Here is a 24025-nt window from a genome sequence, read left to right as displayed (position 1 = left end):
AAACTCACACTCTCAACACGACACGCAAGGATGGCACAATTACACAGAAGACAAACACTTTGAGCCCTGAAGATGATCTCAATAAAAGATCGAAACGTTGGCACGATAAAGAAAATGTTTTTCTGAAACCTACATCGCACCCGACCGCATCTCACGATATCGGAATTACTATCTCTCAAAAAGGTGATTCTCACTTAAAGTAGTTTTAAATTGTTCATATAATTTAAAATCATTACTATGTATCAAAAGTAACAGCGGGTTTTTTTTATAATCAGTTTTTCCCCGCTAAACGCAGTAACAGGCTACATAATACAAAATGATTCCAATGTTAAGGTTGTAGAAGGTTATAAAGCACAGTGTCTTTCGCACTTCTAACGCAAATGTAAAAAGAGTCAGGTTGCAATCTGCACATATGTAAATATTTGGTCAAATATACTAGTTTTTCTTCTTCTTCTTCTTCTCTTCTTTAATAAATGAAATAAATGAGTGGTTAAAAAAATGTTATCGCTAGTTAAGAAGAATCCAGTACAGACATTAACAATATTTTGAACTCTTCCTAGGCTTTTCCTCATAAATAAACTAAAAATACATACTCATTTTTTGTTTTATTGGAGAAGCATAAACCGTATTATTTCCGGAATTTCTGGTGTATAAAATGTTATATGAATGCCCAAAGCAATTATGTCTCGTGTGGAAAAAAAGGAGTACGGGATGCGAAGACGGCACGAGCATAAATTAAGCAAAAATGCAACAAAAAGATGTGAAGGATGTAAAGAGTATAATTTGTATAAAGAGGCCGTTTTGGGCCCGCATTACACCGCTTCATCCTAGATGTAAAGAATTCCAACCGAGTCACTGACAAGTGGTACATCATGTGGTATATGTTTTTATTTATAGAGGAGTTGACGGACATTTTTTATATTATTCATTTATTTATTTTTATTATGGAGGTTCGGACGTTCATTGAATGGCAACACTGTAGGGATGTAAGGAGGTGCAGGAATGATTGTTGATATGGGAACTTTCAACTCTGTTTTTAATAAACGGTAATAAAGTAAGATGTATCCCGTTGAAATTAACACAGAAGGAAGGTTATTTTATAAACGAAATTCTCTTTGGAAAACAGGTTGAAGAAATAGTTAATAAACGTCTCTGTGTAATGACGGATGATCAGTTATGGCCCCAACAGTTAAAATAAGCAAACCATTGATGGGATCTTATACGGGCTGCAGAACCGCAATTCGCACCCTCTGCTCTATAACATCCGACAAAGTTGTAATTGTCTCTCATCACGTATCTCCCAAAGAGCACATTAGGCGGGCGGGCTAGCCCTTCGAGCTTCCGAGGTTTTACAGCCTCGGCTTTTACACATGATACTAACAATCCCCCACACAGTTCCATCATCATACCCGAGTTTCATTGCTCGGCATCTTCTGGGAAAAATTTCTCCGTTGAGGCTGAGAAGCCCCCAGGGGACCGGTGCCATAGCTCTGGCCGTAAACCTTCCATTTGTCTCCGTGGAGGGACACACGATCCGATGGGTTTACAACCTTTGCTGACTTGTCACCTGTTTCCCATGTAATTTCAGTCTCACCTTGCTTTGCTTTTCAACAGTTTCATGACAATGAGTAACTTGGTTAAAAGATTTTACGCAAATTTCCCATGCAAAACAATCTTAACCCTTTTATGGAAGCGGTTACTATGTAAATTCATAATTACCAAAGTTTGCTCATGGCTATTATGGTACCTTTTCAACCGGATGGGCGGGACATCTTGGTCCAACCAGAGGAGTTTGATTAATTAAGTGATTCAGTTCACCTTGTAATTGTTCGGGCTGAGGGAGCTATCTTCGGATCTGCTCAGCACAATGCATCGGTAATTGGGGCCTCTATAAACTTTGTCCCTTGTGATTTGTGATTTGGCTAAGGGCAAACCTCCACCAACTCGGGGAGGTTTGACAATAAGGCCGGCGTACAATTGGAATTAAGTTTAAGTTGAGAAACCCAGAGAAAACGTTATTTGTACAACGATCTGTTGGGCATAGTACACAATTTGAATTTTAAATAAAAAGTAAGGTTATTTTACGTTGAAAAAAAGTTTTAAAAATAAACCAAGATGAACTAAGCAGAACAAGCAAGGTGATGCTGGTATAAAAGAAAACTATCTAAACTAGCAATAAGTACACGGGCGTATAGCACAGTTTTTAAAGAACTTGCTACTTAGTGAAGCGTATGGGTGCTTTTTATTTATCTAATTTAATATATATTATATAATTAATATTTACTAGATATAAACAAACTGAACTAAACAAAAAAAGAACCAAAATCTTTGTAAATAAATCCAAGCAATCAATTTAAGTTTGTATCATGCACAAGCAATTAATCTTACTGAAAATTTTTCAGAGAACCTGACTGTTAACGTGAGACGAAGAAATATGTTTTATTTTTATTGAAAGCGTTTAATTAATAAATAATAATAAAAATGTCATACTGATATAAACGAAAAACGAAGTGAAAAGCTCTCACATAACAGCTAGTGTGAGTTTTTATTTAATTTAATTTTTTATTAATTCGTTTAAATAGTTATGAGCCAACTAGGCTAATTAAAAAGAAATAACGGTTATTCTAGCATAAATATAAGAACAAGCACTGGTAAAATATCTTACTCAGATTGCTTAGCTGTAACGAGACGAATACCTGTTTTTATTTTATTTTTTATATTTTATTTAACCATTAAATAGGCTCAAAGGATTCCGACCTTTGGAAGTGCTTGGAATAATTTTATGAAGTAGTGAATTATGTGTTTCATAGTATTTTGTTTTGATGAACTTGCAACTAATCATTCCTTACGCAGTTTGAAGACTCTCTCCTTTTAAGCACAGTCTGAGTCAAAAACACTTTCTCAAATCTTCTATCAATTTTCTTCAAGAGGAATCTATCTGTAATGTTTTCTTATCGGCGAAAATTTCCAACTCGATCAGAAAATAGTTTCTCTTAAAAAGTTGAATTTTTTCATCTTATCTTCAAACCTCGTCAATAGATTGAAGCGATTCTATTTTTCATCATGTAGAAGAATAGTTGGTAAACAATCTGAACGAACAATAGATTGAAAAACAGCCAGAAGCGCAGATATAATTTTTTTAGGGTGTTCAATTTCGTCTCAACATTAGGTTTTATTAATAATTTATGTTTACTAAATAACCTTGAAAAAATTCTGAAATACGAGACTATTTTACAGTTTGATGCTTAAAAAGTCCATCCTCTCTGCTGAAAAAGAAACGCGTATCAAAATGAAAATCTTTTAAGTAGAAGTGAAGATAACAGAAATAGGAAAAAACCAGTTGTACCGAAAAACTGTCGCTACCCATACTAAGGGGTATATTACTAACTCCTTAAGTTTGTTCTGTCTCCATAGGGTAAAAATGGACTTATTGTTAAAAAAAAAGAACAAAACAATGGTTACAACATAAGTGCAATCTTAAAACTAGTAAAAATAGACATATATATAAACAGAATGACACCACAAGATAGGACAGTGAGTGGAGAACGATCACATACATAGAAAAAGAGACTGCTAATTAACCAATATATTTAACAAATTAAGTATGTATACAAATTGAACTAAGGACAACCAACACTATTAGAAAAACGCCTGAAAAATGCTAGACTAACTCACTAAACAAAAGTGAAGTTCACAAATAATAGATCGACAGAAATGAAGAAATTTATGTAAACAGTTACAAAAAGAGAACAAAGTATTGAACTCAATGATTTCGAAAAAGTAGAAGTGGAGTTTAAAAACAAATACATAGTTTGTCGGAAATAACGATTCACCTATACCCTTAAATATATTAAAACTAAATTAAATGGAAAATAAGGCCAATGATGGCCTAAGTTTCTTAACCAATAAGTCACTGTGCTTACTGAAACGTTCTCAGTGAGCTTGGCTACTGAAATAGGCATCAAATCATCCAATTTATAAATACTTTTTCAGCTAAGTGTTCTCAAGTATTTAATTTATATAATTTGTTTTAGATACATACAAGAGGTATGTACAATCCTGAAAAAGAAAGAAGTATCAAAATTAATTTTTTATCGAGAAGGGGTGGAGTTCGACAAAAAGAAAAGGAAAAAATCTAGTTTGTTCAAAAACGATCGCTATCCCCTTAAATAGATTAAACCAAAAGGAATTAAACGAAAATCAAAGGACGATGATGTTGGGCTTGGTTTCTTAGCCAGTAAATCCAGGTGCTTAGTCAAACGGTCTAAGAGAACTTGACTACGAAAAGAAACATCAAATTTATAAGTACTTCCTTCTCTATTCTTCAATTTAATTTGTTTTGGCTATGTCTGGGTTTCTTCACACAGGAGGTTGCCCAGATGAGAAATGGGATGTGGTTTTTTTATATTTTTACGACGATGGTGATTGGAAACGAGAGCCTAATCGGTAGGAGTTGTAAATTTCTCTAAAACAAGATGTTCCAACGGCCGTAAATACTGTATGCATTGGCTACTTATCGGAGACGGCCGAGATTGGACCGTGCATAAATTATACGACCATGGTGTCGATATAAACAGCCTCCTATCTGCAAATGAGACAAACACCTAATTCATCCAAGAGGTAGACTTTTGATCGTCACCGGCTGTTCATCAAACCCGACTGGCGATATTTAGTGCGATGTCCTTTCAAGATTTCCACGTCCGGTCGTGAAGAAAAGGGTACATCTAACCCGTCGAAAATTTCAATACTGCTTATCAATTATGCTTGAAATCTGTTGAACCCATCGATTTTTAACATAATAAAGTCAATTATTCACGTTTATTTCCTGGGCATACAACAGCTGGAGAGTGCTGCAAGCGGTTACGAGATCTCAAAGCGATGGTGCTTTGCCTTGAGCGACATTTGTAACAGATGGACAATGGGGTTAGTCTGAATCAAAAAAATGAAAGGCTCGTATTAACTCTTCAAGAAGTGTAACGAGTAAAACACTTATTTCTAAGCTTAAAAGAAGGAATAATTTTATTGCCGTCGTGTTGTCGTTCGTTACAACAATTTTTTTTATTGTGCCCTGCTACAATCATACTGTCAATATATTTAAATAATTTATTTAGAGATCCAAGATATGAAGAAAAAATCAACAAATATAGTGGCTATTCTATTATACTGATATTGACATAATTTGGGACACATATTCAAGATATTAAATTGAATAGGCAAAGCAAGTTTCCTAATATTTTGTTGTATAGATCAAAAGAAAGCATACATTTAGGGGTTCCCGTATATAACGGAAGAATCAACAAAACCGGCGGCTATTCTTGAATACTAATTTGGATCAAATTCTGTATAAACATACACGATCATAAAATGAATATACCAAACCAAGGTTCAAAACATTATGTCGTACAGGTAAAAAGATATTTAAAGCATACATTTAGGGGTTCCCAGATATGAAGAAGAAAGAAATGACTAAATCTAGCGACAATTCTTTTATACTGATTTTTTGCAAATTAGGAATAAATATACACCTTAATAAAGTGAATAAAATAAACCCAGTTATGTGGTATATGCCAAAAGATATTTCCAAAAGTATAATGTTTTATTAAACGTGCTGGCAATTTTGTGAAATTAAGTATTAATACACTAATCGATGATACTGGTAATTAAATAGTACTTCAGTCAAAACTTCCGATCGGCTTATATCTATGGTTATAAAGAACAAATAATTTTTGTGGGAAATCATAACTTTTTGCAATGTCTTACATATCTTATGTTATATACGTTAATGTTTGATGTATAATTTCTTCTTGCTCTGTGTGGTCTGCAAGGTTGTGAACCTTTATAAACTAGTTGGGGGCGTCGGTGTCTGTGGCGTGTGTAGTCTTTGACAAGACGGTCAGGTCCGGGGTTCGAATCCAGCGGCCCTGCAATCGAACCCGACCCACTTACAAATGGGCTTTTTTTCAAAAACACCCTGAGGGTTTATATGACCTCTGCTGTTGCGCACCCCGAAAAAAAAGTAAATTTTTCCGCAATGCTGCCCGTGGTGACTGGTAGAACCAAAAATAAAGCTAAAACAGTCCTTGAAGGCTTGTTTTGCCTTGTTGTTTGTTTTGGTTTTATTTTGTGTTAAATTGTCAGATGCCAGAAGCTAATATAAAAGTAAAATTAATCAACTGTTTCATTCAAAATGCTATCCCTCCAAAAGTACTAACAAATGACACGCTTTAATTGTGCCGACGTACCTAACTTGTATCCTGAGGTCTAACTGCCTACAACTTTGTAGGATATGGGATGTATCTATTATGAATGAGCGCATAAAGACAGGTCAGAAATTAACAAAAGAAATGTGTTGGTCTGATTTGATTAATATGTATTTAAGAATAAATATACGTGTAAACAAAAAACAGCTGTTAAAATCATGGCTGCCATGTTGGGTACCTACGCTCTAACGGATAGCAAAGTGACTACATTTTCGGACCTAACACCTCACAGTGGCTCTGGCCTGTTAGATCGAGCCGATTCTTACAAGTCTACGTAATTTTTTTCGATCTAACAGGACCTAACAGAGCTAACAGGGTTAATACAAAGATCGTGAATACCCCTAATATAGTGGCATGTGTTGGCAACATGTTTTACCAACTACTCAAGGACAATTTTGAAATAAAAACCAAATCATTAGTTAGTTAGTTGGTGTTCGGTTATTTTAGTATGCCTATTCTCGTTGAATTTGTCTGTTTGTCAAAATATTCACTAATAACCTGCATTTATTATTAGAAATCTTAGACATTCCGGAAAACTTGAGTCGAGGAGCACGGCTAAAAATTACATAAAATAAAGCACAGAAAGACGAATCGCTAAAGATGGCGAAACTTGATGAACTTATAAGTCTTTAATAATCTATTTTCAGTGGTGCCTCACCCTGTTAAAAACCTCTGAATAACAACTGTAGTTGACGAAATGCGTTTGACAGCCCAGAAGAACGAGGTAAGCGGAGCAAAATGATCAGAAATAACCTAATTTCCGAGAAAAATTCACCATTGTTGTAATTTAAAGCGGTATCGGTTGTGTGATTATTTGTTGAGATCTGCGGTGGGGTATCCTTTTATGTTGGTCGTCTTCCATCATCCGTTTTCAGTGGTAGGCTTCGTTTCCTCACCCTATAATAAACAGGTTATTAGTTTATTATCCTTACACAGCTAGAGAAGATGGTGAAATGCGTCTAACATACTAAAACAGAGAGGATGGGAGAAACAAAATAGACAGGAATGATCGAACTACGAAAAAAATCTATCTGCACTCGTTCTAATTTAAATCCGTACAGGTTGTGAGTTTTCTTGTTGAGATCTACGGGGGGTATGAATTTGCAGGTTTTCAACTATCTATTTTCGATGGTGTGATTGTGTTACCTCACCCTGTTTTTATCCTTAGCCCTACCACTGTGGATGACGAAATGCGTCTGGCAGGCAAAAACAGCGAGGATAAGAGTGGTATTATAAGAAATGCAAAACTACCAATAAATAAAATAATAATCCCATAGTGAAGTATGCAGTTATTGAAATATGACATTAATATGTGACAATGTGATTTTTTTGGTTTTATTTTTTTGACAATTTCATATTAACTTACCGGTTAATTATTAGCAAAACAATTTTTGCATCCTGATGAATATATAAAATGATCAAGAAGTAAGTCGGTCGTCTTCGATCATCCATTTTAAATGCTCGGTTTGCGTTGCCTCATAGTGGGTGTACTCGTGAACAACCGCTAAAACCGGAATGGAAGTGATGATACTTTTTTTATTTGGAATCGTCGTGATTTCCACAATAAGCACATAAATGTTCGTCTATTTTGTCCGATCATTGCTAATGGAATCTTGCCTGAAAGAATTTCATTTCTTAATTAAGTAGAAAATAGCCTTTTTGTACGTAGCTATTGTTGCCTCTCGATAGATAATGGACATTACTCATTTTTTAATTGTCCCATTTTTATTAGTACTATTACACTAGAGAGTCATCTAAATATACTTGTTAGAGCTTTTAATTCTTTTCCGTTAAGGAAGATTTCCTCACTCTTCCATTGGGTGGTTTTTGCAAGTACTCCTTTGTTTCTTCAAATTTAGGTATGCCTGGTATTTAATTATTATTAACCAATTAATGTTGGTGTATCCATTCAATTGCTGTATATTTTCTTGATAAATTTACAAAAAGGTTAAAAATTTAATTTATTTAATTTAAAAATATTCAATATAAGCCCAGATTTGTGTGGTGATTAGTGACCGTTAGTCGAAAATTATTCAGAAATTGCGAGATGCCTTCTGGTGTGATGTAGGTTTCAGAAAAACATTTTCTTTATCATGCCAACGTTTCGATCTTTGTTGAGATCATCTTCAGAGCCTCAACACGACATGCAAGAATGGCACAATTACACAGAAAACAAACACTTTGAGTGAGTAGAAATATTTTGATTGAATTTATATTTTAAAAAAATATTTTTTGCATTGTATAAATTCACTTTTTTCCACATCCTATATGTATTTGTTAAATTTAAACAATGTTCGTAAATCCCAGGCCCTGAAGATGATCTCAATAAAGATCGAAACGTTGGCACGATAAAGAAAATGTTTTTCTTAAACCTACATCACACCAGACCGCATCTCACGATTTCTGAATAATTAGGCTCAGATGTTTAAGACACCTGATATGGTCTTTAATTTTATATAAGTACAAAAAATTCAAAATTTTCGAATAACTTCAGACATGATCATTCTAAATTTTTTCACGTTTGTTTGCGTCCTACTTGTGATGAGTTTTGATTGCACATTGGGCGAGGCTGATTCTAAAATCAAGGGTGGCCATGCAGCAAATAACGGCGAATTTCCATACCTGGCCCTGATAGCTGGGGGAAACGCTTGCGGTAGCGCGTTGATAACATTACAGAAAATAGTCACAGCAGCGCACTGCTTCAGGATCGAGTATTCACCGGCGAAGTACGTCGATTTGAAGGCGACGTACGTGTTCGCCGGCTCTATTGTATTGGCCGACCAGGATAACGGTCAAATGACTCAGATCAAACATTACAAGATTCATGATCAATACAAACCGAGAGGAGACGGCAAGATGCTTTACGACATCGCTACAGCAGATTTGCAGAAAGCTTTCGTGCAAAACGACATGGTTAAGCCTATGACGTTACCGTCCAAAGATCCAAGCAATTTCAAATCGGCTTGGGATACATTCGTTGCGTCAGGAAAAACTTGCAGGATCATGGGTTGGGGGACAGAATCGGTCACTTTTGCTAGTGGACAACCGGTGCCAGGACAACCGTCACCAGCTTTAAAAACCACCGACGTCAAGCCATTGAGCGTTGCAGAATGTAAATCGGCGCAAGGACCCGGACAAGACCTTATGGACATGGGTTACCATTGCTTTTTGGGCGTAGAGCACGGTTCGATGCCACTCTTCGGAGATTCAGGAAGTCCAATAGAATGCGGGGGTAAAGTTTTTGGTGTAGCATCGGCCATTACATTCAGTAAAAACAATCCAGAGAAACCTACTCCATTTTTTTACGTAATGTTTGGAAACTACTTGAAAGACTTGGGTATTGATGCTGCTAATGGTGCTGTCCCGTTTTGCAACGTCGGAACATGGCCGTTTATATTCATTCTATTAACAACAATCATTCACACAATTTTATCTACTGTGACATGATACCAAGAAATAAAATTTATTCATTCCTCACTTATTATTTTATCTCAAAATAACACCTAATGAGTGTCTAAATAAGCTGAAAATAGTGAAATTTCCTGCTAGAGGTCTGTGGAGTGATATACCTGTAGTTTGGTCACCGATTATTTCTGATCTGACAGCGAGGTTAGGCGGAACAAAATGTTCAGAAATGACTAAACTACCGCAAAATTCTGCATATTTATTTAAATCAGTATTTGTGAGATTCCTTGTTCATATCTGCGGTGTGATGAACTTGTAGGTTGGTCGACTTCGATAATCCACTTACAGCTGTGGGTTTGTGTTACCACACCATGTTTATAACCCTGAACTGGTACTGTAGGTGGTGAAATGTGTCTGACTGATTAAAACAGCGAGTGTAGGTGGTGGAAAATGATCAGGAATAGCTAACTACCGAAAACAATTCTAATTTATTTAAATCGGTATAAGTTGTGAGATTTCTTGTTGAGTTCTGCAGTGTGATGTATTTGTAAGTCGGTCGTTGCTCGGTTTGCGTTGCCTCATACTGGCTATACCCCTGAACAACCGCTAAACATGGTGAAATGGATCTGGTCTATAAAAACATGATCATGAAAAATGATTACATACGACTACTGAATAAAAGATTTTCACTTGTCTTAATAATCAGTATAAGTTATGAGATTTCTTGTTATGATTTGCAGTGTGATGAACTCGTTGGTTGTTCGTCATGATCTCATAATTGTTTCTAATTCTTATGACTTTATTGTTCAAAGAAAAATAATAGGGCATTGTTTGATCCGGACAATCGGTCTTTACAAGAAAAGAATCCCAGTAGACTGCTGGCCGAGATAAGGGCTGATCCGAGGGATTGGCGCTAGAGATCATCTTCCCTTTCATATATCTCTTACGCCAATTATAACTTACCCTCTTCGTGTAACATCTACGGTCAATTTTTATATTCGAGTTCTAAAATAATTCTTATGAAAAAAGTTCGTTTTTGTAAGTTTTATTATGATTTTCAATGTAGTGTTGGAAATTCAGAAGTAATTAAATGTATTATATGTAATGGTCTACTGACCAAATTACTTCTTTCAATTAATTAATCTTTTTATGTAAGGTTTAGGTTGAAATGGAAAAGTTTGTGTCACGAGCGGGATTCGAACCCACGACCTACGGCTCAATAAGCTGCTGCTCTAACCACTTGTCATGATAGCTCAAGAGCGTATTGAGCCGAAGGTCGTGGGTTCGAATCCCGCTCGTGACATAAACTGTTTCATTTCAACCTAAACCTTACATAAAAAGATTAATTGATTTAGAACAAGTGGTGACAACATTACTGTAACGGATTGAAACAATGTTACATTTAATTGAGTTAATAAAAATGGTAATATTTACTTAGTTATAACGTCAGTTTAATCGTTGATCATATTTTGTTTAAAAAAAAAGATTTTAATTGTAATATAAATGTAATATTACTGTAATTACGTAATATTACTACAGTTGTAACAATATTTATGATATAATACATACATATAGATATCAATGTGTTGACAGCTCAAGAGGTGTTATTGGAATTAGCCCAAAATGCATTCATTAATAATTTAAATTTATTTACTAATTAATTTATTTAATTTAATAATGACTATGTTGTAAATAGTAAGTAAGAAATTGTTCTCACCAGACATTCAACTTTACAATATATTTTCCATACTAATTCATTAAAAAACCATGGGCTCTGCCGAGATTCGAACCCAGAACCGCTAGTGTGACGGACGCCCTAACTATTTGGCCAGTTCCATTTGAAAAAAGAGTAAAAAAAATTAAATACTGGAGTTCTTCAATAAAGTAGTCACCAACGTCCACGGGTGAATAGGAACCAGTAATGAAAAAACAAAGAATTAATTTTTTTTTATAAACTTGGACGTTATCGAACATTTTGATCTGCCTGACGTCAGACGATAGCTGTGTAGGTGTGTCTGACGCGTTTTGGCATTTTGCATTCTTCATTTTCAACTGTATTATTAACCTCAAGTGTAAAGTCCCTCGGCTAGTGCACTTCGTGTCATTCCGTTGAAATACCTTAACAGGGTCGACGTGTCTTTGGTAAAGAATAAGGTCTCACGGAAACACTGAAGATGACGAAATACTGAAAGCAGACCAATTCAGTGGGGACAGGCAGACCAAAATGATCGGAAAAACTAGATAAAAATTTACAAATATATAACGCTTGTTCATCCCTGATAAAGGTGATATAATAAAAAATTGTGTAATAAAAGTATTTATTTCCAAACTTGTCTGGAAGATAGCCAGAACTCCACTGAAGATGGAGAAATGAGGAAACGCATCTGGCAGACCAAAAACCGAGAAAAGGAGTAGCAGAATGATCAGCCATGACCTAACTATCGAAGAAAGGATCTGCACCTTTATTTAAATCGTTATACGTTCCGGTGAAGAGGAGATAGTGCTTTATTTGTTATCGGACTTGTCACCTTTTTTGTCAAAAAATAGAGTTTTTAGTTTTAATAATGATAATGCCCGGAATTAAATATTTTCCTTTCGCTCGATTTTGTTTTACTACATTTTATCTATTGTAATAACTTAGTTGAAAACACAACATTACATTATCTTAAATTTCTTTTTATTGGATTCACCTCGGTACAACATTGATTTCAATAAATGTAATTCACTCCAAAATAACTTATATTATTAAAAAAATTATCTAAAAAGTCAATTATTTGTTTACTTCGACGAGATTTTGAATCTGCAACTTACTTTTGTCAATGTTTTCGTGAATTACAAAACGAAAGAATTAATTAATTATATTATGCTTCTTTGTTTTAGTATAATTTATTTTTCTTAGCGTAACTTGGTAGTTAATTAAGTGCAGTATTTAAATGTAAATGCGAATCCACCTACATATTTTACTAGTTGGCTTATAATTGATCGAGATGGCTATCTTGCTTCTATCACAGCCACCGTTATTTGCATAAAACTCGGCCAATAAAACACGGCCAACTGCTAATTGTCATGTGCACAATTTGCCTAGTATTTTTATTTTATTTTATTTTTTTATTGAGACTAGGATATAAATCCTTCCGTCTACTTAATCGTGCGCTGTTACCAGATTACTGTAGTACATATTAGGAAGAGTGGGATAACTATTTATTCCTCGGTTGTAAAATTCATTTTCAGGACGTAGACGAGACTGTGAAGTCGAAGGAGGTAGTGGAGGAAAATAAAATTCTCATTGCAAGTTAGCTTGGCCCAAATTGAATATTTTATCAGAAGAAGTGTATAAGAGATCATGTAGGGTAAACTCGATGGGATTTAGGGGCAAGATAAATTACCAATAAAATAAAATTAAGGGTCCGGTCGCTCCCTGTTAATCTTTAGGACTGTCCCGAAGGCGTTTCCCTTCCTCCTGGTAAATATTTAGAGGTGCCTGGATGTTGTATGTGTGAGTGAGTGAATGGGAGGTGGAGGGTCTCGTGTTTGGAGATTTACAAGTGTACCTTCTATAAAAGTGTCCTGGGGTCACTTGGGGTGTAGTAAAGTTGGAAATCTCTGCGGTAAGTTATTGAGGAGCCTTCGGTAATTTCCCATGCGTATTGCTTCCTGCGACCGCCGAAGTCCTGAATGTCCGAATAACGTTATAAATCTAACGCCCGAGGATGAAATGCTACCCTTTTTTACCTTAGGCTTTTTCCATCTCACTTTTGATAATCTTCAAATAGAAAAAATACTTCAAGACAATTGTTATTGGAATTTATTTTAATTTTACACCAAAAGGCAAACATTATTTATATTTTAATCTGATAATGAGATGACATCAAAAATGTTGTCTAGCAATAAAGTTTCATGCTCAACGGAACAAAGGAAACAGTTTGAAAAAAAGACTCACCATTGAAAATGGGGGTCGCCTAACTTATTAAAACAGCTAGAATAGTCAGATCGAAAACGACTAAACGATAAATTAATGTTTTATTTATGTTTGTACTTCTCTTCTGATAACGTTGATGGTGTTGATTTCTATCAGTTGTGAACAGAAGAAATTTCGACGCACATTTGTTTAATATAATTCACGTTTGTGTAAACTGTAAGAAAGCAAGTAAAAACGCGGTCAGGGCGATGTCGCCGAAAGTTACACTGGAAAAAAATTATCCATAATCAAACCCCCCTCCCAGGATATTTCCATCGTACGCCGAAGATTATGAGGCATTCTCCTATGGAAGCGCGAAAAGTTTAAGTAGCATGAAATTTTCTGGAACCAATTCTTGACAAGTTGGAGCCAGTTAATCTCTTTTGACCAAGTATTAATTTTGCATAAAATTCGAAATCGAATGCCAGGAAGCTGGAGCATAGATCTCCTAGGAATATGACTAAGGGTGCAGAAGAAGGATGTGCCGTCTCTTTTACGTTACATATTCCGCAAATTGGCCAAGAAGGCGGCTGGGTAGAAGATTTTTACAATTAGATTGACGAAAATTTTTAAAATGCTAAATGCCCAGTTATAACGTTGACTTTAAATTGGAGAGTTCTAACCATTCTGTCAGTAGCATGTTTCTGGCAGTATATCAGTTTCCATCGAATATAATCTTTTACCTCCATGTTTACATTGGCTTATCCCCAGAGTATTTTGGGCGGATAGATGAAGCTCCAGGGGGATAAAGTCGTCTGAAGTATTGTAAGTAAAAACTAGAAGAGCCTTGAATGCACAGACTCCCGGTCTTAATTAGGGAATGGTGATGTAGGCAGATTGAAGGTTAGTCCACGATGATGGCGCCGATCCTTTGATGATGATGATACACTAAGAAGAGGGGTTTTGTATTCCCCATAGACTGCAGCCTCCTAGTTTATCGTACTTTTCCTAGTTCCTCAATTCTGTTCAATTGATCTTGAACCCCTTCCCTTTCTTAAGAAGTAATAAGTTATTGGCTGACATTACCGCAATTCTTTTTCTCAGGTCTTACTTTACCCTAGACTACGTCTCCATTGAGCTGTTGCTTCATATTCAAAGATAATATGAAAGGCGGGTTCTTCCTCATCGCATAGCCTAGATATATACACCGATGGAGTTATCGTGAATATACCTATGCTATGGATGTATTTCCACAGATGCCAATTACCGAGTTCTTTAGTTACAGTTTGCCAACCTGTGCACGCAGCCTAATTTTTGGCTACCTTGTTTTTGTCAGATGCCTGAAAGCAAAGGATGACTTACCAGATATTGTTAAATGCCGCTAAATTTTTATAATAGTGATTAATTATAACTTACATATTTTCAATTTTAATTTAGTAATCGTGTTTTCATGGTCAGATTTATAAGTTACCAAAGCAAATATATATATAAAAAATGTACATATATAAAATCAATATTTTCTAATTGAGTTATATTTAATAATAAATAGTTTGTACATGTAACTGAAAAATAAACAATTGATCTCCGTTTCATGGGCATATTGAGAGATTTGACGTCTTGGGGGCCGGCTCGTCGGAGCATCTGGCCGTAATTAACCCAACCCCCTTTTGTTGCTGAACATCGATGAACTTTTAATCATCCGTTCAGATTCGAATGAAGAGATGGACGGAAAGAAATTCATAGGAATGCTTACTAAGTCTTCGGCTTAATCAAAATAGTTTCAACCCTTCACCTCCTAATCAACCCGGCCCTTTTTAACTGAAAGACTCTTTTCCCCGTTTTTTTCCTCTCTCCTCCACCCTCCTATTATTATTCTTCTTCTCTATCGACGGTGTTCTTGGAAAATCGAGCTTGTTTTAATTAAGATGTTTTGTTTGGAAGACTATATTCGAAGGATAATTAGTCCCCAGGGGGATGACGGTTTCCTTTAGGAAATATCAGACTCTTGCTGCTTCAGTACTATTTTTTTCTAAAAGAAGTGGACCAACATATCTATACTAAATAAGGAATTATGTTACAAAGATATTGTATTGGGTTGTCCGGAAAATAATGCAGGATTTTGGTATTAAACAAAAAAAAAGAAACTAGTTACTTTAAAGCAATGTTCTTTAATCAANCACTCATTCCGTTTGGTCGGTGGAGTACTTGATATTCCTCCACCGACCTATTCTCAAACTAAACTAGATTGGGGTCGATGGAGTACTTTTATAAATATTCCGCCATCGACCCCGAACACCCACTCAACGCTCTCAACGTTCGAGGGGCGATGATGATGTTATATTTCACCCTCACCCCTCGCCATTCACGCTAATAAATACATGCACTCAGGCAAAACATATAGACGCACAACACATGAGACATACTATATACAATAAAAAAACCAAATTTCCCCTAAAAAGCGGAACAGGGGACCCTGAAACTCGCCGCAGTGCTCGAGTACCTTCTTCAGATTAGATGGCATGCCTACACGCTCCCTGTAGGGAGCCAATGCATGACATGTTTCCAGTATGTGGGACACAACGAGCAACCTTTCTCTGCATAAGGGGCACCTGCGCGGGCTTTGGCCCAACACAACAATTCTTATTGTAAAATTTTTTGTAATAACTTGTTTATGCTTGTTCCTATATGGTAGCTAATAAATGTATGCACATATTTGATCATGCTAGAAGAAAATACTTAGTTTTACAACCCGGTGTGAGATCTTTGAAAAAGCTTTACAATCTTGTCCACAGTAGCCTCGTGTTTTGATTCCAAAGATTAAAATTCTCGGCACTGCGCCATACATGGCCTGGTCAGCTCCTTTGAAAATTCAGTATAAATAGAGATTATGAATAAATACGAGAGGTCGGCCTGATAAAGGACGCTCTACCAAATAGAGGTCTTCCAGATCATCTCTCATGTAAGATTCATAGGTTGGAACGGTTATAGAAAATATGTCCAGTCTCGTTCAGATATCATCTCCGGCATTTTTCACACTCTTTCAGACCACGCCATCAATCTATGCTTGACGGTTTAATGAACGGATTTAAATAAGTTTAAACGATCTTTTCCTGTTTTGGCTTTAATAAGTATGCGAGGAAGAATTTATCTATTGAATTAGATAAATTAATTAAAATAGGCCGATAAACTATAAATAAATCTTTCACACTGCTCTATGTTATGTTGGATATGCTAGCAACATCAGAAATGTGTATGGTTTACTTCGATATTTCGTTTATTGACCTGAAGTTTTTCCACGATCAAGTCAAAACCTCTAAGTTATTCCAGACTTAATATTTGGTTGAAGAGCGTAAACGAAGGTTGGATCTAATTCAGTCTCTAATAAAATAATATAGGTTGAGGAGATACTAGGCAGATCAAACAGTTTAACCCTTCCCACATCCAACAAATATGTAAGTCCCTAAACTTGCGAAAGCTTAACAAACAATCGAGAAACTAAGTGAAATTCTTGGAGTTTGGCATTTTGGCGTTGGCGGACTGAAGATGGATGATCTCCGCGTTTCCGGTGGTATTTAAATGCAAACTTAGCGATTTTTGCTTTTTTATATTTCTTTAAGGGTAAGTGAGAAGTGAGATTGACCTCCGAGTATTTAGATTCATTAATAACACTGACACTATTGTTTTGATATGTACAACTAAACTAGATCTAGCTCAGCAAATATGAACATTTTAGAATTAACTTCAGTTTTTAGCTAACCTTCAACCCTGAAATTTCGTAAAACGATTCAAATTTTCAATGTTGTAATTTAAAGATCTTCTGGGATTGTTCATCAGCCTAGGATCAATTTTTGCAAACAACGCCATCGATCTCCAATCTTTTAGGCAAAAATCAACGAGGTATATGTATAGGTAGAATAAGAGAAGGCACATCAGAAATCCTTGTCAAATACCGTACTTCAATTCGAAGAAATCAGATCTCCTTTCAAGGCACCATGCAAGCTTTTGATCCATTTAAATCCTGTTACAAATCGGGATGTAAGGAGAAAACCCAAGATTTTAAGCTTATGAAAATATCTCGGTCAACGGAATCAATAGCCGCTTTCAAGGCCACAACATAGAATGCGTAAACCTTTTTTGCCGTGATTACTATGACGAAAATTAATTAGCCTAATTAGACTCAAACTGAAGTCAACCTTTTACAAAGTCTGAATGGACTAAGCTCAAAATGTCATTTTTTTTGCAAAGGTTAATCTGCTGAGTTAACAGAAAAAAATTTAAGTGATTCAAAATGATAAACCTCCATTGTTGCAAGTCGGCGTCCCACAAGGAATAATTTTTGGTCCCATCCTTTATAATATTTATACAGCTGACCTACCTACATACAATACCATCATCATCACGTATGCTGTTAATACCGCAATCTTGCCTTCTAACTCAAATCTCATTCAAGCTACCTCCAACATCCAAGGACACCTTATGGAACACAGTTGCAAAATGTGGAGGACAAGACTGAATGAAAAAATATGTACTCAGTGTTCACATTTAAAAAAAAAGTGTTGCTCTACACTGTATATCAACGCAAAGAGATACCGTTTTTATTCATGTCAAATACTTACGATTATACGTATACACCGGACTGACGTGGAATCCCCACACAACACTTAAGATACAACAAATAAACATACGACTTGGACAACTACAAAAATTCTAGGACTAAAAATGTCAAAACTAGCCTTGTACAAGACATTCCGCGACCACTTTGCACATATGGAGTAGAATTGTGGGATCTTTCAAGCCAACTAACATCCAGCCCATCCAATCCTTCCCATCAACAGCCCAAAGAAATATCGTCAAAGTCAATAATCTCACTATCCACAACATTCCCAACCCTAGAACCTGGCACCTTGTCTTAACCAACGATAACCTAGGGACCTGCTTGCCCGTTACCCCTCATACTCAGTGCTAGCATTGGCAGGTTTCTCATGGCAGTGTCCTCCGGATGCAGCGTAGGCTTTTGGGTTAGTGTTCTGGGTGAAAAAATATATTGTGAACACATTAGTAATATCCTGTCAAAAAGATCTCATGGCAAGACGTGGTTGTAGAACTTATTCAACCTGATGATGAGCTAAAAGCTCGAAATCCGGATCGTTGAAAACAATTCACTGTGAGTAGGGACTATTTTTTTTTTTTAAGGATTGAACACCGCACTCACTCCACCATTCATCATTAGTAATATGTACAGGCGACAAATAAAAACGTGAAAAAGTCTTTTTTAAGTAAATATTTTTTTGCACATGTCCAAAATACATATCTCCTGTTACATTTTTCATAGCGTTTAGACTATTTATTAAAAAACTTCAACATCGGATTGACTAACCAAAATAGATCAATAAAAATAAAATAAATTGACACTACTACAATACCGAAAGAGAGATGAAGCATTACACTTTCTTTTCTACCTTATGAAATTTTGAACAGTTATTGATTTATCAAATACATTTACCAATAAAATGGTTAAAACAGAGGGTTCTCTGCTACGGTCATGAAGGCTCCCATGTTTTTTCCTACCATTGAATCCAGTACCAGTCTTTTATTTATTGAAGTGTTTTTATTAGCAATATGTACAATTTGGAATACTTGCAATTTAAAAATTGCTCCAACACATAAAAAAATAAAATGAAAAAAATAAAAAAATGGCATGAGCTTTTTAAGAAAATTGATCAAATTTAATATTCACCCATATGTGCTCTATGTCTCAACATACAATGCCTAGGACAGAAATTAATACTTAATTTTATTAATTCACACAAATCATTTATGTACAACTTCATACAGGCAATAAGTCTACTACCTACGTTGGGTAAAGTTTTAGAAAAACTATTACTGAAAAGGATTCTTCCGATTCTAAATTCTCAAAACATAATCCCAGCACATCAATTTGATTTTCGCAACCGCCACTCATCTGTCCAGCAGTGTCACCGCGCGGTAGACATTATTTCATCCTCCCTTGAGATGGGACAGTACTGTTCCGGAGCCTTTCTTGACATAAGCCAAGCTTTTGATCGAGTTTGGCACCCAGGCCTGCTGTTCATGCTCAAGGACATCCTTCCATCCATCTACTATCTCGTACTGCACAGTTACCTCACTGACCGATTGTTCCAAGTCATCGAAGGCCATTCCCTTTCTTCATATTTTCCTATCCATGCTGGTGATCCTCAGGGTAGCGTTCTGGCCCCTACACTGCACCAGATTTTCACAGCTGACATGCCATCTCATCCCGAAACCCCCACATTCACATTTGCAGACGATACGGCAATTCTCTCCAGCAACTCCGACCTTGTCATTTCCACTCGAAACCTCCAGCAACACCTCATACTACTAGAGTCTTGGTGTAAAAAGAAAAGGATAAAATTTAACACAGACAAATCCACCCACATTACCTTCACTCTTCGTAAAAAGATCTCTCCCTGTTTTCTTAAACAATATTCCCCTCCCAACTGCGGACAAGGTGCGGTACCTCGGATTGTACATCGACAAACGCCTGACGTGGAATCCTCACACAAGACTGAAACGTCGGGAGGTTATGACACGATTTAGAGTTCTTGCACGACTTCTTGACAAACGCTCTAATTTACCTCTCAAAAATAAAAGGCTGCTTTACAACACCATAGTTAAGCCAATTTGGACTTACGGACTGGAAGTGTGGGGTTCAGCCAAACATTCCAATATCCACCGAATTCAAACTGCCCAGTCTATAATACTACGAAAAATACTAGATGCTCCATTTTATGTATCGAACCAAACTACACATACAGATTTACATATTCCTTTCGTACAAGATGAAATACGTTTCCGTTACCGTAAATTTCAAAACAACCTCCCACCTAACGTAAACCAACACATCAGAAACCTCGCATCCGACGAATCCCCTCAAACCCGCCCCGCCGACTGAAGAGACAATGGCCGCGAGATCTCCTAGGAAGTGATGGTGATGATAGTGAAAGTGATAATGACACACGTATCAATTGAACAAACAATATTATTGTAACATTGGAGTAATACCAATGGGTGTTTTCTCAACTCTTGGTTTTAATTTTGTTTTGTTTTAATTACCTTGCTCACTGTTACTTATTACCTACTTTAAGGTAGTTGTAATGTACTACAAATTATTTAAAAAAAAAATTATATTATTTCTATTTAAACATGCGTGCAATTTAGAGTAATTACAATTTACCAATTACTTATGTTATACTAATGATCATTTTTAGTCTAGGCTTACAAAGAAGATTTATCAAATCATATTTGCACCAAAATGTGCTCTGTCTTATCATAAATGGCCAGTACTGTAATTAATAATTTTATTGATTCACATATAAGAATTATGTAAATTTAAAGACATTAATTTAATTAAAGACATTAATTTAAAGTTATTATTTCTTAATGTTTGAATTTCATAACCAGTCCATAACCTCTAGTCCAACTTTTTAGCCGTTTATTTTTATTGGTAGTCCAAACTCTGTTAAACAATCATCTTGCATGCTAGAGCACAAACGGAAATGATTGAATTTTTTCTGGCTGTGCTATCAACACTACGAAATCGCGTATTTTCAAGGATAAAATGTTATTTTAAATACCAAAATTGCAAATTTTGTTTTCAGCCGGAACTAGTTTAAGGTCCCGTTTATCTAGGAAATTAACATATTTTGGAATATCTACGGATATATATAAAGAGTAGGGAATTTTTTTTGCATTACTTCGCCATGAATCAGGTACGAGAGAAGTGCACTTTATTCAGTTTCACTCGAGTTAATTTATTCTGTTACAGTTATTATATTTCCTGCTGTGCTTCGCTCCGGCCGTTTTGGGCCAAAGGCCGTGGAACGATTTGAGAGGTCTTCTAACGAACCCATATATTAAATGAATCGACGTACTTAAATTTCGGCTAATTTTCAGCCCGATTCGCCGTCGATCCGACGCAAGGATTCTACGAGCTGCCACTAACGACAAACAGCCCTTTAATGTCGAATTATGTACAGGTCAACGCAAATTTCAATCTTCCCGTCAACGTGTACTGCTATCCAAACGATCCGAGAGTTTGTCTAATGTTCGACTACAGTGGCAACATTGCTGGAATACAAATATCGGTAAGTAATTGTTTCTTATTTTACAAAAACGTTAAAAATGTTTATATAGTCAAATGTTTGCCCAACTTAATGTTTTTAAATTTTTAGTATTTACAACAAGACGTTGCTGGGGTGACTAAATACAATTATTCTTCAGTTGGAGGTTTTACTTACACGGATATTTTCAACACTCCTGCCTGGGGATTCAGGGCTTACTTTACAAACCCTCGTAGGTAGTTTATTGTTTCATAAATAACGCTAAGTTACAGAAACGTATGTTTATAGAAATGCTCACGACCGCCGGCCGGCAAAACTTAAACGAAGTCGTCGAAGGGCTTTGGGTTTACTTGAGAGGCCAGCTCTACCAGATCCAAAGGCAGGAACCCGACCCGTCCCAGCTTACAATAGGGCCGTTCAACAGACAGAATTGCTTTCCTAGAATGGGTAAATAATTAAGTTCACTAATTTCGTGGTCCGCTTGACCAATTAATATGTTACAATTAATTAAGGTTTTTAGTTGAGATAAAAAAGTCAATGGCACGAGCGGGATTCGAACCCACGATCTTCGGCTAGATACGCCGCTGCTTTACCACTTGAGCTATCGTGACCTCGATCCACTCGAACTCAAAAAGGTGGGGTTGAGATGGGAAGTTCATGTCCGAGTGGATCGAGGTCACGTTAGCTCAAGTGGTAGAGCAGCGGCGTATCAAGCCGAAGATCGTGGGTTCGAATCTCGCTCGTGTCATTGACTTTTTTATCTCAACTAAAAACCTTAATTAATTGTAAATGATTAAGGTTTTCCCTTCCAAATTTGAAATATTTTTAAAAATCGTTCCCCAGGACAACACTACTTTTACAATTTGAACACGAACGTCAGCTGCAACGAGTTGATTCCGTTTTATCCGCTGTACGACAACGGCCTCGTCGGATTTGGAATTGCTGATTTCGGTCAAGCATCCACGTACCAGAGGGTCTGGTATGAACAGCCTCCGGTCAGGGGTGTCAATGTGAGTTTTATTTGGTATATTAAAAAAAAGATTGGTCATACTGTTATATTATTGTTCTCATATTTTGTATTTTTTGCAGGCAATTATTTATAACAGACCGGCTTGCTTGGACACGTGGGTCGAACAATATGGAATTTATTCTCTCCATGTTTATTTCGTCGATCATCCATGGAATATTTCTTGTCCCGCGTGAACAAACTAAAAACATAAACCAACTATTAACTATTAAATCAGTAAATAAATAATATGATTAATTGACAGAGTATTAATTTCACTTCTCGGGGACAAGACCATTGCCAAAGCGGGTATGGTGGTTTTCCAAGGGATAAGTCGGGGTTCCGCGATAATCCCCAAAGACGAGGGGTGACATGTGAGACACATAATTCATTATTTAACTCCGAGTCAGTGACTCAATCCTCTCGCACTCACACATCTGCCGGTCCTAAATACTTTTATATTAAGTTATCGAGGCCTGATGATCGGCAGGATCGTTTCGCGCCGCCTTAACACCGCACCGAAAAGGATTAGTGAAATCCACCAGATTGAAACCCTCGGCCGGATGGGAAAATGCGGGTAATTTGATGGACTGGGGTGTTAAAACTGGTTTGGGCCCAAGTCGGCGTAATAATTCATACGGGGTGAATGCCGGCATGACAATGTTTCAAAAACCTACTGCTTATAAAAAAATATACCAAAACTAATGACAAAACATTTTCAAACACATTCCAACATCTCGTCTGTACTTACACGAACAATTTAAAAAGATAATATTTCAACCTTTTTGTTTTTAATAAATCAGTTAAACGCAAATCTATGTTTCATGTTTCAGCAGCATAAAGAAAGATTATTAAGTGCTGGTACCTAATGATATTTGTAGAAACATACTCATCTAAGCTTTAAATGTCAATTAATTTTGAAAGTTGGAATTTCATCAGAATTAATTTTCTTATAGTAATAAAACAATTTGACATCTTAAATTGAACAAAAAAATTTCAAATATTAACATTTTCTTCTGATTTTGTTTTAACGTCGATGTTTTATATAAAATAAAATTACTTAACTAGCTTAGGTTAAGTACTAGTATTTAGCATTAAGCTAACTAATACAATAAATTGACCAGTTTTATTTGGGGGCACTGTCCACTTTTCCTAATTTACACCACAGCACAAAAACTGACCCTCTTCTCGCCTGTTCATTTTTTTCAGCGTTTGCTTAAATTAATAATAATTATAAGGTAATAGCAAGCAAGTATGATGAATTTTCATTATTTTTTAAGAATTTGAAGCTTATTTGCAGCAACTTTTCTGTTGTGGACATGATAAGTGATGGCAT

The 24025-nt window shown here is 36.0% G+C and overlaps 2 protein-coding genes across 2 annotated transcripts in view; both read left to right on the top strand.

The window, feature by feature from the left end:
• LOC106665587 overlaps window positions 1-22910 on the top strand; it is an 83352-nt gene extending 60442 nt beyond the window's left edge. The window contains exons 2-7 of the mRNA XM_024227204.1: window positions 21389-21455; window positions 21517-21707; window positions 21795-21915; window positions 21972-22130; window positions 22527-22693; window positions 22773-22910. Of these exons, the coding sequence (XP_024082972.1) occupies window positions 21389-21455; window positions 21517-21707; window positions 21795-21915; window positions 21972-22130; window positions 22527-22693; window positions 22773-22886 (819 nt within the window). The 3' untranslated portion in view covers window positions 22887-22910. The remainder of the gene's footprint in view (window positions 1-21388; window positions 21456-21516; window positions 21708-21794; window positions 21916-21971; window positions 22131-22526; window positions 22694-22772) is intronic.
• Window positions 8685-9737, top strand: LOC106665781 (trypsin beta-like). Its single transcript, XM_014392485.2, has one exon. It carries the CDS (start codon window positions 8757-8759, stop codon window positions 9705-9707), a length of 951 nt encoding a protein of 316 aa, XP_014247971.1. The 5' UTR covers window positions 8685-8756; the 3' UTR covers window positions 9708-9737.
• Window positions 22911-24025: the final 1115 nt, after the last annotated feature.

Source organism: Cimex lectularius, unplaced genomic scaffold (genome assembly GCF_000648675.2).
Source record: "Cimex lectularius strain Harlan isolate CLEC.00 unplaced genomic scaffold, Clec_2.1 scaffold83, whole genome shotgun sequence".
NCBI lineage: Eukaryota > Metazoa > Arthropoda > Insecta > Hemiptera > Cimicidae > Cimex > Cimex lectularius.
This window is presented reverse-complemented; position numbering and strand designations above follow the sequence as displayed.

What these genes read in the sequence shown, in the direction of transcription:
- LOC106665781 (XM_014392485.2), top strand. Translation starts at nt 8,757, where the DNA reads ATGATCATTCTAAATTTTTTCACGTTTGTTTGCGTCCTACTTGTGATG.